Genomic DNA, 13148 nt, shown 5'->3' with positions numbered 1-13148 from the left:
GACAAAAACACAATACTAATTAAAGTATGGTCTGTTAAGAGGAACATACTGACTCAAATTACCCCCCCCCCCCCCCCATCACATAAAAATAGAGAAAACCAATTTAATTTTTTTTCTATTTGGGACTCTTGCACCCACCCATATTTTTGAACTATGTTTAGGGGTGTTGATATTAACTCATCATGGCCTCATGGTTTAAATGAACCTAATTTTAAAAATATAATAGAGGTAAAAACATCACTTGAGAGAGCTTTACAAAGGGATTCAGATCAATATTAATAAAACATTTCCAAAGATTGATGATCTTGTCATCTTGAAGTATTTTTGAGATATGGTTGCCATTGGTCAAATTAGGGCAGCACTGAACCCTGGGATAGGCAGGGAAGGAAAAAAATCACAGCAGCCATATACAGATCCTACATGCTGCTTTATGCAATATTTATTCTAAGATTAGGAAAGTAAATTGCAACACTTTGCATTTATTGTCAAACTAAATGTAGAATGACCTAATGTGACCAAAATTGTCCAGTCATTCTTTTAATAAACTCTGTAGAAGGTTCCTAGATTATGAATAGGGTGATACAAATTACAAGTGATGAGCTTTGACAAAAATATCTTTTGGGAAATAAAACTAGATATTTTTAGTTTGACCATTTCTTTGCAACTAAAAATCTGCAAGAAAAATCTGACCTTTTCATTGGAATTGTATGCTTTAAGCCAAAAGACAAATTATCTGGTAAAAATATAAGCCATTGAAAGTTGAGCAGGACACACCTGCAGCAGAAATGACACACTTAAGATCCTAATGAATGCTCATCCCTTGTTTATCCCTGACTGGAATATTTAGAAAAAATGTATCAATCAAAACTTAATTTTGTGACCGTATTACTGAAGCAAATATAAGAACATTCACCTGGAAATATCTCTGGCACACTCCTTTTATCACCACAGGTACATCAATCATAAGCACGCACTGTTCGTTTCTAAGTCATTTACACATTGTGAATGATGACTTCCTAATGCAGACATGATAGAATTCCCCGCTTCTCTATGCTGGAGGTTCATTAAATCTCGTCATTTCATTTCCTAGGAGCCTCAATCTCTCGTCAACTATAAAAAAGCTCTGATCCCCAATCCATGTCGGTACTGCAACAGCTTATGCACTTCATAAAGCCAGATCTTGTTGGCTAGCACAATAGATTGAAGCACTTTCAGTATCAAATACAAAGGGAGTAAAAATGACTTTTTAGGCATTTAGTAATTTATGGTATTTCCCATTAAAACATACAATTTACAAAAAATTACATGGGTCCATTGTTCACCATAAAATAAATATTTGAAGTGTGCAAGGTCCAAGTTTTAATTGAGCCTCCCCAACCCTTTCTGACACGTCATAAACATTTTAAAAGCATTTGTAGGAGGGAAAAAACTAGGGGAGAAACCAATGTAAAAAACATATCATGCCTTTTAGCTGTAAGATCTGCTTTAACTTTTGATTATTTTTAGTTCTCATCTCGGCCTAAAATGCCTTCTGCATTCGCTCTCTTAAATTCTCACTATTACTTACAGTTAAAAGAGTGTAGTAATTTTGGTGCATAAATCCTGTGGGATTATTTTTGACTTTGACATGAAGAATACAAAAACCTCTGTTTCAGCATTTCATACTACTTCATTCTTCATTCATGTACACGTTGGATATGCAAGAAAATTTTATCCACCTACCCTCTGCTCCTGAGTAGCCACAAAGGTCTGAAATCCAGGGGCCACACCAAACCCCAATTCTTGGATAAAAGGTGGCTCAGACTGGCTGTGAATTTGTACTTTCACTCCAGCTTCAAAAGTAGTTTCTTCTGCAAAAAAAGATGGGTTGGAAGAAATGTTATATACTTGCAAACAGAGGAGTGTTCCAACAAATACAATTGTGCTATTTCTTAAAAAAAAACAGGAGGTATACACATATCTCTGCTACAATTTAAGTGCATGATAACTGCAGATATTCATGAGCTTAACATTTGGAAAATGTGATTAGAATAATGCAAATGTATTACACATTTTACAGCAACCTAATCTGAACTTAATACAATAAACACTCTCCTCCTGAAATCTTAATAACTTTACATTTACTTTGTACAATGTTTAATTAGTAGTTTATTACTTCAACATCAAATGAAAAAGTAATTTTTTAGTTTTCAAAAACTTTAAATTGGCAAATTGAAAAAAAACATTTTTTTGGTGTAGAAAGATGGTGGTAATCATATCTGTATAACAGGGTTGCAAAAAATGAGAAAGCAATCACATTATTATCTCCATTATTATCACAGTAATTCAGCCATAGCCGCCTCTGAATAAAAAAAGTGACCTTCATGTTGGAGGAGTATTGGAATATTGTGATGCACCGAGAAGCAATTTTAAAGATGATAGGAAAGTGGAAAATAATAACTTAATGATTTTCTCTCTGTGGTCTTTATTGAACTGTGCCATGTCCTAAGATTTGGTGTAACTATCAGCAATTAATCAGACATTGCCTTACTATGTTTGCAGTTGCCTGTGAAAAAGGGATTTCTAATTGGTATAAATGTAATAATATGCCACAAATAGGTTAACTTTATTTAGAAATAAACATTTAATAAATTCAGATTTTGGACCTTTTGTTAAACCCTCCTTTTGGACCACAGCAAATTGTATATTTCAGCTAATGGCCTAACTAACAATATAATTTTCGTACAAAGTTTTTTTTTTCATTTATAGTTATATTCATTAAAAATGAACAAACAAAAACAAAATCAAAGTTAAGAAGAAAAAAAAACAACAGAACAATATCAGGGATAATAGAGGCAAATTGGGATAGTAAGCCTATATTCAGGGCTCCGTTTTTCTAAGCGTTTTTGCAGCCTGCAAGTATTTGAAATCGCCTTGTGGAATATTGTTTAAAGGAAAAGAAATAGGAATGTTTTTTGTGCAGGCATTTACAGGCAGTAGCATTTACAAGTTGTTATTCAGAAGCTCCACGTAACTCCTAGGGAGAGTTGTGCCACAAACTGCCTCCATGGCCTCACACTGAACTGCTCAAACTCTCACACAAGCGTTTTTAGTTTTTTAAAGCTGGGAATAGCTCATTCTTGATGAATGGAAAAAAAAACACAGTTTTTTTCAGGCATTCCAAAAGGTAGAAAAGACTCCTATAAATCTAAAACTACCCTTGACACCTACCTGTGAGTATTAGGCGTCAAGGAGCCCCTACGAGTACCTGGAGGTACTAAGGGTTTACATCTGTGTATCAAAGCTGAATATTTCAATCTGCAGATGAGTGAAATAGATCTGTATCTATTTTTTGACAGCTGCAGATGGAGTAGCTGCTGCACCTATACAGGATGTCTGTAGTACAGGGTCTTGAATTGGCTAGCACAAAACATTGTATCTTACACTTTAATCCATCAAATAAATCCCTATTTTTTTCTCAGGCATGCAATGAAATGATATCTTCCTCCAGACATCAATAACCATTACAGAAACATCTTTGAAGATTTTAGTACATCATTTTCTTATGTATATTTCCTCCAATTATAGCAATTCTTTTCCCACTCCTTCTTGAATAGTCTGTAGCTGGTGGCTCTGCCCTACCAACCATCGATTGGAAGCCATTTAAACAGTATTGCATGGAAGTTCATAACTTGGCTAAATATAAATACACATGCCTGTACATAAACATTAATATAACATCCTCTATTACTAACCAGTATTCATATTTGTATCACACATTTTCAGCACCAAACTGGCAAAACCCAATTTTAATTCCCCAATCCAGTTTAAAACCCAAATCTTTTTGGTTATACTACTAAGTACTAAAATCAGATGTGTTTAGTAAAAATAAAGCAGGCAGCCAAACTGTGATGCCTTCTGTCTTCTCCTTCCATTATTAAACTTTTACAAACTTTCAATAAAATCACTGAAAGAGTAAACACTTCACTGCCTTCTAGGTTGATTCATTTAACAAAAGCTCAGCGTGTCTTGTGGACATGGGAAAAGAATGATCCGATTATTGATTTACCACAAGCTGTTACATTTGTTTTGCAGAGTTGTCACTGCAGCATTTCATTAGAACATAAAATTTGAAAACAGATTCATTCCATAGAATCCTGTAAATATACAGAGTTAAGTTTTTCATAGAAAACTTAACGACTGGCAATGCTTTTTTGTTCATTGCAAAATAAACGAGTATTGAAAAAGGTTGATTGATGGTAATGAGTTTTGCTGTTTTTAGCCGTTAGTCCATCACTTGTATGGCTAACAGACCCTTTATTTTCACAGCAAGCATTTTATTATTACATTTACTATAAAGGTTTGATCATATCCCCACTGTATATTATAGGGTTAATAAATACTGCTGAAAAATTTTACTGTACACCTCATCAGAAATGGATTTTTCTTTTATGCAAACCACCATGCAGGACATGAAATGCAGCACATGCAGTATTATATACCAGTAAATAAGGACTCGGTGATCTCTATAGACTTTGGACTTGTAGCTAATTTGTTAGCAATTATACAGAGAATGCAGTTGTCTGCAACACAAATATGCCATTAAAGTTCCAATTACAGATCCATGTAAAAGTGCCCTGAGCTATTTTACTTGTTTTTCTTCTACTTATTCAAACATTTAAAAAGTTTTACACAGTGGAATGAAGAACCTGATTTTCAAAAGCAACACTTTAGGTAAATTAATTTGACCTAGATACTAGAAGAAGAGCAACGAGCAAAAATGTAACACTGAGTGCAGTTACTCATTGAAACCATATGAATTCTGGTTGGCTATCATTGGTTACTTTTTTTAGCGGCTGTATGCTTGTAGGTTCCATACAGTATTATTTCTTGTGTTTGCCTCATCAGGTCTCCATGGAAGTATTTTACAAGTCTGATTTCTTGTACGGCATTCAGGATAATGCATGAGGGAATCTGAGATAACTTGACGCTGGGAGAATAAGGCCTGGCCCATGTAACAAGCTAAGTAACAAGATCAGGAAGAGATATGTACACTATGGGGACACTAAATAAAGTTACAAGACAGGATGCTGCACAGCTCAGCGGCCTTTCGCCTCCTCATCTCTCATAATAACAGTGAACATGCCACAGGATAACAAAGCAAACCTAATAATATGCAAGTCCAAGACAGAGCTGGGACCAACAATGGACCAATAATGTTTATATTCATGGTAAGTAATGTTACCGAGTGTCTTTCAAAGTTCTCAGTGTCTCATTGCACTAGCTAATAAAGTTTTTTTCGTTACATGACTTTTATTTTTTGTTCTGCAAATTATTTTTCTTCTAACATCAAAGAAAAAGATCATAAAGGTGTTGTCCTTAAAGTATTAAAAATATAAAATGTAAACTTATGTTTCACTATTAACATGCATCATTTCATGAAAATTCAATTACAAATGCATAAAGGCAACAGCAGAATAAAAGATTGAAATGGGATCTCTCATATATACCTGTTGTACCCTTAGTGTTGCCAGTAAGTAATACTAACAAAAAGTTACCTGACCTGACCTCATGGATCAATTGTTCTAGATGTACTTTATCTGAAGCTAAAGGGAAGCCTAAAGTGTGCCCATGACAAAGAAAGATTCAGTTAAGCCATCTTTATCATTTAAATGTATGTACTTATTTGGAGAAAAAAAATCAAGATTTTGAAACCTATATAGGAATTTAATGACTGAATGTTGAGGAAACTGAGGGCAAATTTGGAACGATCCATTTACACCCTGCATGTAAGAACTGTCAAAAACATTTCCAGGTACCGGCAATAAGAAAAAATAAAGTAAATCATGCATTTATATAAATTTTCCAGCAATTTGTAATTGTCACCTGTAACTTGCAATGACACATAGGCATAGACATGGATAGGAGGAGTCACTCATGTAATTCTGAATTCCAAATCTGTGAAAGAATGGATGCAGCAAAAATACCAATTTATTATTTTCTTTTTGGACAAATATCTGCTAGGTTAGTTCCATCAAAGTGAAAAGACATGAAAAGGGATAGTTATCACTTTCAAGGCAGATAATCCCTGGCACATAAATGCAGTACATTTTTGTTCCTCTGTCCTATGACAAGTTATGATATATCACTCCGTGGCCCTGAAACATAGGTGAATATTGGACATTCTGTACAGCATCTGATAAACCAATAGATCTCGTAACATGAGCCAAGATGTAGAACAAATCATCACAGTTCCACAACATCACGATAAGTCCAAGACCAAGTGTGCCACATAACGAACAAGTCGAACAAGTGAGTTAAAAGTAGAGAATGTTGCTAATGCTCTATTACAGTTGGGAGGTACAGTTAGAAGTTTAATTTCTTTAAAAGATTTGCATCAACCATATCCTAAGACTATCACTAGATGTGCATGCAAATGTACATTATGTAGAGTTCACTTAAGATTTTGGTTCATGATGATCAAACAGTAACTAAGCTTAGTTGGACTGTGTTCAGTTTTAACCTTCTTCCGATATCAATGTTGGTCTATAAACATTTACAAATGTACAATCGGTTTCCTCATATCTGTGCGCAATAAAGAATCATAGATACACTTTAGTGAAATACCAGCTGATAATGTTAGATATCACCAATAGTCTAACCAATAGTTTTGTAGTGCAATATAGTGGACATCCAAGTAAGTACATATCTATACACCATTCTAGTGTAATGGCGAATTACATTCGATTACTGTGCTCTTTCCTATGTTTTAGTTCTGTAACATCAGAAGTGCCAGCATTATCTATATAAAACAAACTCTCCCCTTCCATACATGGTTTCTTTTAGATAATAGGTATTGGGTAATAGCTTTTGCATAGCCAAGCTATACTGTACGAAAATATGCAAAAATTGTTTTCTTCGATTTTCAGCTCAGCTATACGGGCTCTTCTCTTGACATTGTTGTTGTATTGAAATTGTCATGGAGTTCACTCAGAATTACAAGTGGCTATTACCACATGTACACCACCCAGCCAGCCCCTCTCACCAGCCATAATCTTCTCACTAAAGACTTGGTCTAAAACCACTGGACTAATGAAGAATTCCAAGAAAATGGAAAGGTTTTATTTAGGAACTTCATTGGCATTTTCATAAGGCTGTGAAGGCAAAATATTAGTAGATTAAACATCATCATTAACAGCTTTCAGATGGTTGTCAATCAATTCTCTGTAGTATTTCTGTATGGAGTATGGACAGACATGTATGCTAAAGCAATTGTGCTAATGATTGTCTTTCTTTGCTGGAAGTAATAGGACCCAAGTATGAAAAGCAGCATCTTCATTCATCTAAGCTACATCTAAAGACAGAGATATTTCAAACTCCATTACCTCCTCCCTTTTCCTCCCCCAGTGATCATGGTAAGAATAAAAAGAATTGGTTATATAATTAGCTCTAACGACTCCTGCTATCTTCAACATGAGTGATGGAACGGGCTGTCAGACACGCACAAACATGCAGATTGGACTAGAAACTATTCTAGCAGAGGGATCCTAGTGCATCTCAAACTCCAAGAGACAAGTAAAATTTAGTTCGTAAACTGCTAGTATTTGTCAAGGAAATCTGCCACCAAGCAGAACCCCCCAATTATAAGTCTTTGTCTATATTTTAAATGGAAAAAAAGGAAGCTAATACTGAAGAGAAAAAGAAGGCTAACTTCCTGGTCAGCTTTCTCTGGCCTCAAAACTTTCTGAGTTATTGACCCAAACAAGAATATAGCTTTTACATGATTGTAAACAACAGACACAGAGCATTTTACCAGGAAAGTTCAGCAAATGGAGCAAAAAATAGATTGAAAGAGAAGCTTTAATAATATTCAAATAACCTAACTGCATGTTTTTTGAATGTGGAGGAAACCGGAGTACCCGGAGGAAACTCGTGCAAACATAGGGAGAACCTGCAAACGCCATGCAGATAGTGTCCTTGCTGAGATTCAAACCTGAGACCTAGCACTGCAAAGGCCAGAGTGCTAACCTCTGAGACACCATGCTGCCCATCATTTGATCAACATATTGACTTTGTCACCCCAAAACTTTGTGGACAAGGTAGAGACAAATGAAAATAACATTTTGAATGTAGCTTTGTCACACACTCTGATACCAGAGTACAAAGGAAATGAACTGGACTGAAAAGAAGAAATGAAATATTGTTGGAGTGCAGAGCTGGAGCTCTCTCTCATACCTGCATATCACTCAGGACAGGACAATGATTCAGAGCCTGCTCCATTGACTGATTACATATTCCTAATGAATTGCTTTGAGCTATTTTGGGGCTGGTTTAATTAAATAAATGTCTGGAAGTCGAACATACAGACTTAGAGATTAAAACTCGCATTCTCTGTGTGAAGTTAACCTTATCATTGCCACCCACTATCATAACCTATCATGCCTTAAAAAAATAAATATAAAACAGCCAGCTACTAATAAGGTTCAGTAAAATACTATTCGTGCAATTTCAAATAGTGGAAATCCTCCCAACTCTTCCCTAACCAGATCCAGGGCAGTGCTGTGGCAGTCTTTTGAGAGGGGAGCGGGAATGAGGGGGGGGGGGGGTTTAAGGGTAACAAGAGCACCTAGATGAGGGTGTGGGAGAACAATGGTGCTCAGTGAGAGAGGTTAAACACTGGTGTCAGTTGGAAACACTTCCCTTTCATTCACACATTTGTTTTTTTCGTTCTTTTGCACCCAGAAGCCCTGTAAACATGATTGATAGTGCTAGTTCACCCCTTTAAACATTTCCCTACCCAAGATTACCCATGATAGTAAGAGGGCAGGCCCCAGCTCTGGGCCACAAGCTATAGCACTTGTGGTTTCAGGGCACTAACTGAACTTAATGGGAAGCCTAAACCGACAAGTAGAAAACCCAGGGTGTCTGCTACTGAATATAATTTTCATTTTAACTATGTTACAATGATTAAAGAAAATAAAGGTAATACATTTTAATTTATTCATTAAAATTGGGGTGTATAAATATCCTATCTGAGACTAATTTGTTCTTGTTTAACCTGTCCAAAGTAGCAAAATTTAAAAATCCATAATGGTGTGCCAGCTTATCATAGAGGAGATTTCCTGCTGATCCTAATGGGCAAATAATGCTAAAAGCATTGTTTCTCTGCCTGAGCTGCCTGCCCACCCACATGCAGAGACAGTGAGCTTAGTTACAGCAAGGCTATAAAGCTGCATTCTGCAGGATATGAGAATGATATATGTTATCATAGGGGAGAAAGAACAATAACTCAAAGCAACTGAAAAGCTAGGTAGAAAAGCTCTTTAAAGCCGTAACAGGACTGAATGAGTTAGACAGGCGTTGAAGTAAAGGCTGGCAAACTACACAAAACATAGATGTAGGCTAAACCCTTGTACATCCAGCATAGCTGAAATTCCTCTTGTGATGCAGCCTGCTGGAATAAAACAGATGAGATTTATCTGTTGTCACATTTCGCGTTCTTATTTAGAATTTTTATTAAAAAGAGAAAATCATCGGCGCTTCTTATGCTTGCAGTGCAGGACGATTACACTGAAGAGGGAATGGGATAAAGGTTTGCGTTCATCTTATCTGAGCACACCTCCCCAGGCAAATGCCGGTTAAATAAAACAGAGTGCAGTTTTGGTTATCAGAGGCAGCAGAGATACAGCCAATTACAGTGGGGAATCCACTATTGTATTAATCTCCTTTTATTTCCCTTCACAAAATCCTTTTCCCATGGTTACCTCTGCATTCGCCAATGAGCTTCTTCTGATAAGCTGGAGCTGTGCACCAGGATGAGGAGCATTACATACCAGGCATAAATTATAATATATTGCACTACATCTATTCAAACAGAAAACATAGGACATACACTTAGCACTTTCAGAAGTCATAAGATTAGCCATAATTGCTCCCAACTTGTAAAATGTGGCCAAATGGAAAACAAAAGCAAATAATGACAGTGCCACTAATCTCTAGGAAAAGGTAGGAGTGGGGTGCAAAAGGCCTGGAAAAGATTCCTCCTGAGAACTGTTGGCTGGTAAGTATTTATTGTACCCAATCACACATACTGATCCTACAAAAGAAAACAAACAAAAAAACAGCCTCATCAGCTGATGTTTTAAATTGTATGCTCTCCTGTATGTGACTAAAATTGGACCTCATAAATAAAAGAATAAAACAGAACTTGTATGTGTAAGTTATTTTGTGTTTTTATATTCCCAATATTGGTATTGGAAAATAAAGGGAAAGCTATGGGCACGGTGGCTCATAAGTTAGCACTCTCACCTCTGCAGCTTTGAATCTCAGCCAGGACACTATCTGCATGGAGTTTGCAGGTTCTAACCGTGTTTGTGTGGGTCTCCTCCAGGTACCCCAGTTTCCTCCCACATTCCAAAAAAACATGCAATTAGGTTAATTGTCTTCCCCCACAAACTAACCTTAGACTGTTGTAATGGCATATGACTATGGTAGGGGCATTAGATTGTGAGCCCCTTTGAGGGACAGCTAGTGACATGACTATGGACTTTGTGGAGCGCTGCATAACATTTCAATATTATTAGGAAAACAACATCCTGCCTTCTCCAAAAATTACATTCTAGACTGAAAACAACCCAAGATAAATATTAGAATTAAACTCTGACATTTTTTCAAAAAGCATAACTTGAGTAATGAGTGTAGTCACCTAAAACTTAAGTGTTTAGATGTCATGAATAGGTACTTGGGTAGACTTACAAAAAGGAACAACAACATGGTGGGTACCATCAGTATGCTGTAATATGTTAGTAAGATTAGAAGGTAAAAAGAAGAAAAATTGGAGTGGTATGGAATCCTTTAAATAAACTTTATTCCTTTAATTTTTCCTTTAACTTTAATCCTTTAACTTTAAAATCATCAACATACTTATGCTGGGCGACCATATAAGATCATCAGACTATATGCATCACTTTAGATGAATATAGATGCTTAACACATAAATATATATATATCCATTTGGATGGAATTATCCTTTAAATAAACCTTACATTCACAGATGTTACATTAACAATACTGTATAAAGATTTATCTAGTGTTTAATAAGCATCTATTTTTCTCTTTATAATTCAGAACAGCTTCCTTGCCTCTCTAGCCCCATAAATCTCTCACCTTGCTATAATTAGTGCCCTCCAGGCAGACATCTGCCCCATTCAAGTATCATTTAGATATTAAACTTCCACACTAATGCATCTTCAGACTACAAGCAGACAAAAAAAAAGTGCATGAAAAAAAAAGTGCATGAAAAAAAAATGACACATTGAGAATTTGTCTAACCCAAATCAGTTAAAATAAAAACTGATTTATGACAGTAATTGCAAATGATTATTTAATTTGATTATGAAGATTCTACCTGGTATGCAGGCTATGCAGTATCCTACCTTGGTACAGGGTTGTGGAAATTGCAAAAAGTATAAATGTATATATTTTTTTATAACATTAATGACAGTGAACAAATTAGGTTTGTTCTGAAAATGACTCCAGAGAGAGAATAACAAAATGAAAGAATAACAAAAGCTCTGCAGTTTAAAGTGCAGATATACCCCAATGAAAATAACAAATAGCAAGTTATTGCTTTTTAAATGACTTGGTGTTTAGTAACTTTTTGTTTTAGAACTCCAAATGCCAACTATTTAAATGAAATGAGACTCCAAGGGCTCTATTTATAAAGCAGGGAATCTGACATTCCCCTAAACATTTTCTGGATCTTCTAGGTTAATGGGGTTCAATGGCAGTTACTGGGTCTCCACCAGGGAATGGAAAAGGGAATATCAGATTCCCTGATTTATAAAAAGAACCCCAAGTGTGCCTCTAACAAACCAAATGGCTTGACACAGAAGGCTAACTATAACAAACCAAGGGGGAAAAGAAATATTACCTAATAAAAATTTTGCGTTTAGGTTATTATTAAAACAAAAATCATGTTAACAATAGGCAATAGACCTTTTTTGCTTGCTATCCATTGTTGGCCTTTGAAGATTAGCAATAATTCATCTGATGCTGTAGACTTTATTTGCTTGTAAAGCTGCTCATACATTGTTACCTGACAATCTAGTAACTTGCCTTTGAGCAATCAAATCCTATAACAATCCCTGTCTGCTTTGTGTTGCAATTTTATAACTCAAATTTTGAAGCCAGAGCAAACTCTATTATTTATTTATACCAGATCCAGTCAGAATAAGCAAAGTTTCCAATACCTCTACATATGGCAAACCAAGAGTCATCCTCAGCCATGGGTCCAATCTGCAACTTTCATTATAATTGGGTAAATTGGACATGATGGCTGAGCATCCAGTAATGTGTGAGACAAAACAAATAGGTATCTGAAATCTATATACAGTACAGATATGTCCCATTATCAATGCAATTTCATCAGTAATAAACACTGAACACTAAACTGTCAGGAAAGATACACTTTTTAGGGAATTTAAAGAGCTTATCCATACAATACATAAAATACAGCAAACCTAAATCAACATTTGATGGATTCTAGTTAGTTGCTGTCAGTTATTGCTCCTACAAATAGGCACTTTATGGTACAAGTAAAACAGAGCTATATTTGCTACAGGATGCACGCTAAATGAGATATTACAGCAAACAAAATATCATTGCAGGACAGCTGGTGAACTATAAACCTCTGACCTATTTCTTTCAGAAAATCACATTACAAAAGACCTCCATATACAACTTTACATTCTAAATTATGTTGTGATCATGAGCGAACATTCAAACCTAATTGTTCTTGACCTCTCTGCAACATATATTGATACTACAGATGATAAATATTAACAGGTTGCCTGCAGGAGTTTTGTGGCCTGGATGGTGCAATACTCAGCTGGTTCAAATGTTTGCTGACAGATCACAGAGAGAGAAATCTTTATTAAAAAAAACTTAAACATTATTGCCATTTTATCAGCAAGCTTCCTACTATTCTGTCTTGAGTGACTCTAGGCCCTGGCAAAGTGTATTAGATTTCTTAAAAGGATAGTATACCCTGTTTCATGTAGAGTGTATTCACCTTTGCATAACCAAGAACTGACTTTTTGCCAAGCATGTTACTTGCTATATATAGATGTATTAGAGTACGTTGAAAGAACAACATCTTCATCCCTGAT

At 35.7% G+C, this 13148-nt stretch overlaps 1 protein-coding gene across 3 annotated transcripts in view; it reads right to left on the bottom strand.

The window, feature by feature from the left end:
• The window catches only part of ASIC2 (acid sensing ion channel subunit 2), a 300538-nt gene that overhangs the window by 42363 nt on the left and 245027 nt on the right, over positions 1 to 13148 (bottom strand). For all 3 annotated transcript variants that reach the window (XM_072414567.1, XM_072414568.1, XM_072414566.1), the window contains exon 3: positions 1723 to 1850. In XM_072414567.1, coding sequence (XP_072270668.1) covers positions 1723 to 1850 — 128 coding nt within the window. The remainder of the gene's footprint in view (positions 1 to 1722; positions 1851 to 13148) is intronic.

This window comes from Pyxicephalus adspersus, chromosome 6 (genome assembly GCF_032062135.1).
Source record: "Pyxicephalus adspersus chromosome 6, UCB_Pads_2.0, whole genome shotgun sequence".
NCBI classification, from domain to species: Eukaryota; Metazoa; Chordata; class Amphibia; order Anura; family Pyxicephalidae; genus Pyxicephalus; species Pyxicephalus adspersus.
The sequence above is the reverse complement of the archived record's forward strand: the minus strand, read 5'-3'. Positions and strand labels throughout refer to the sequence as shown.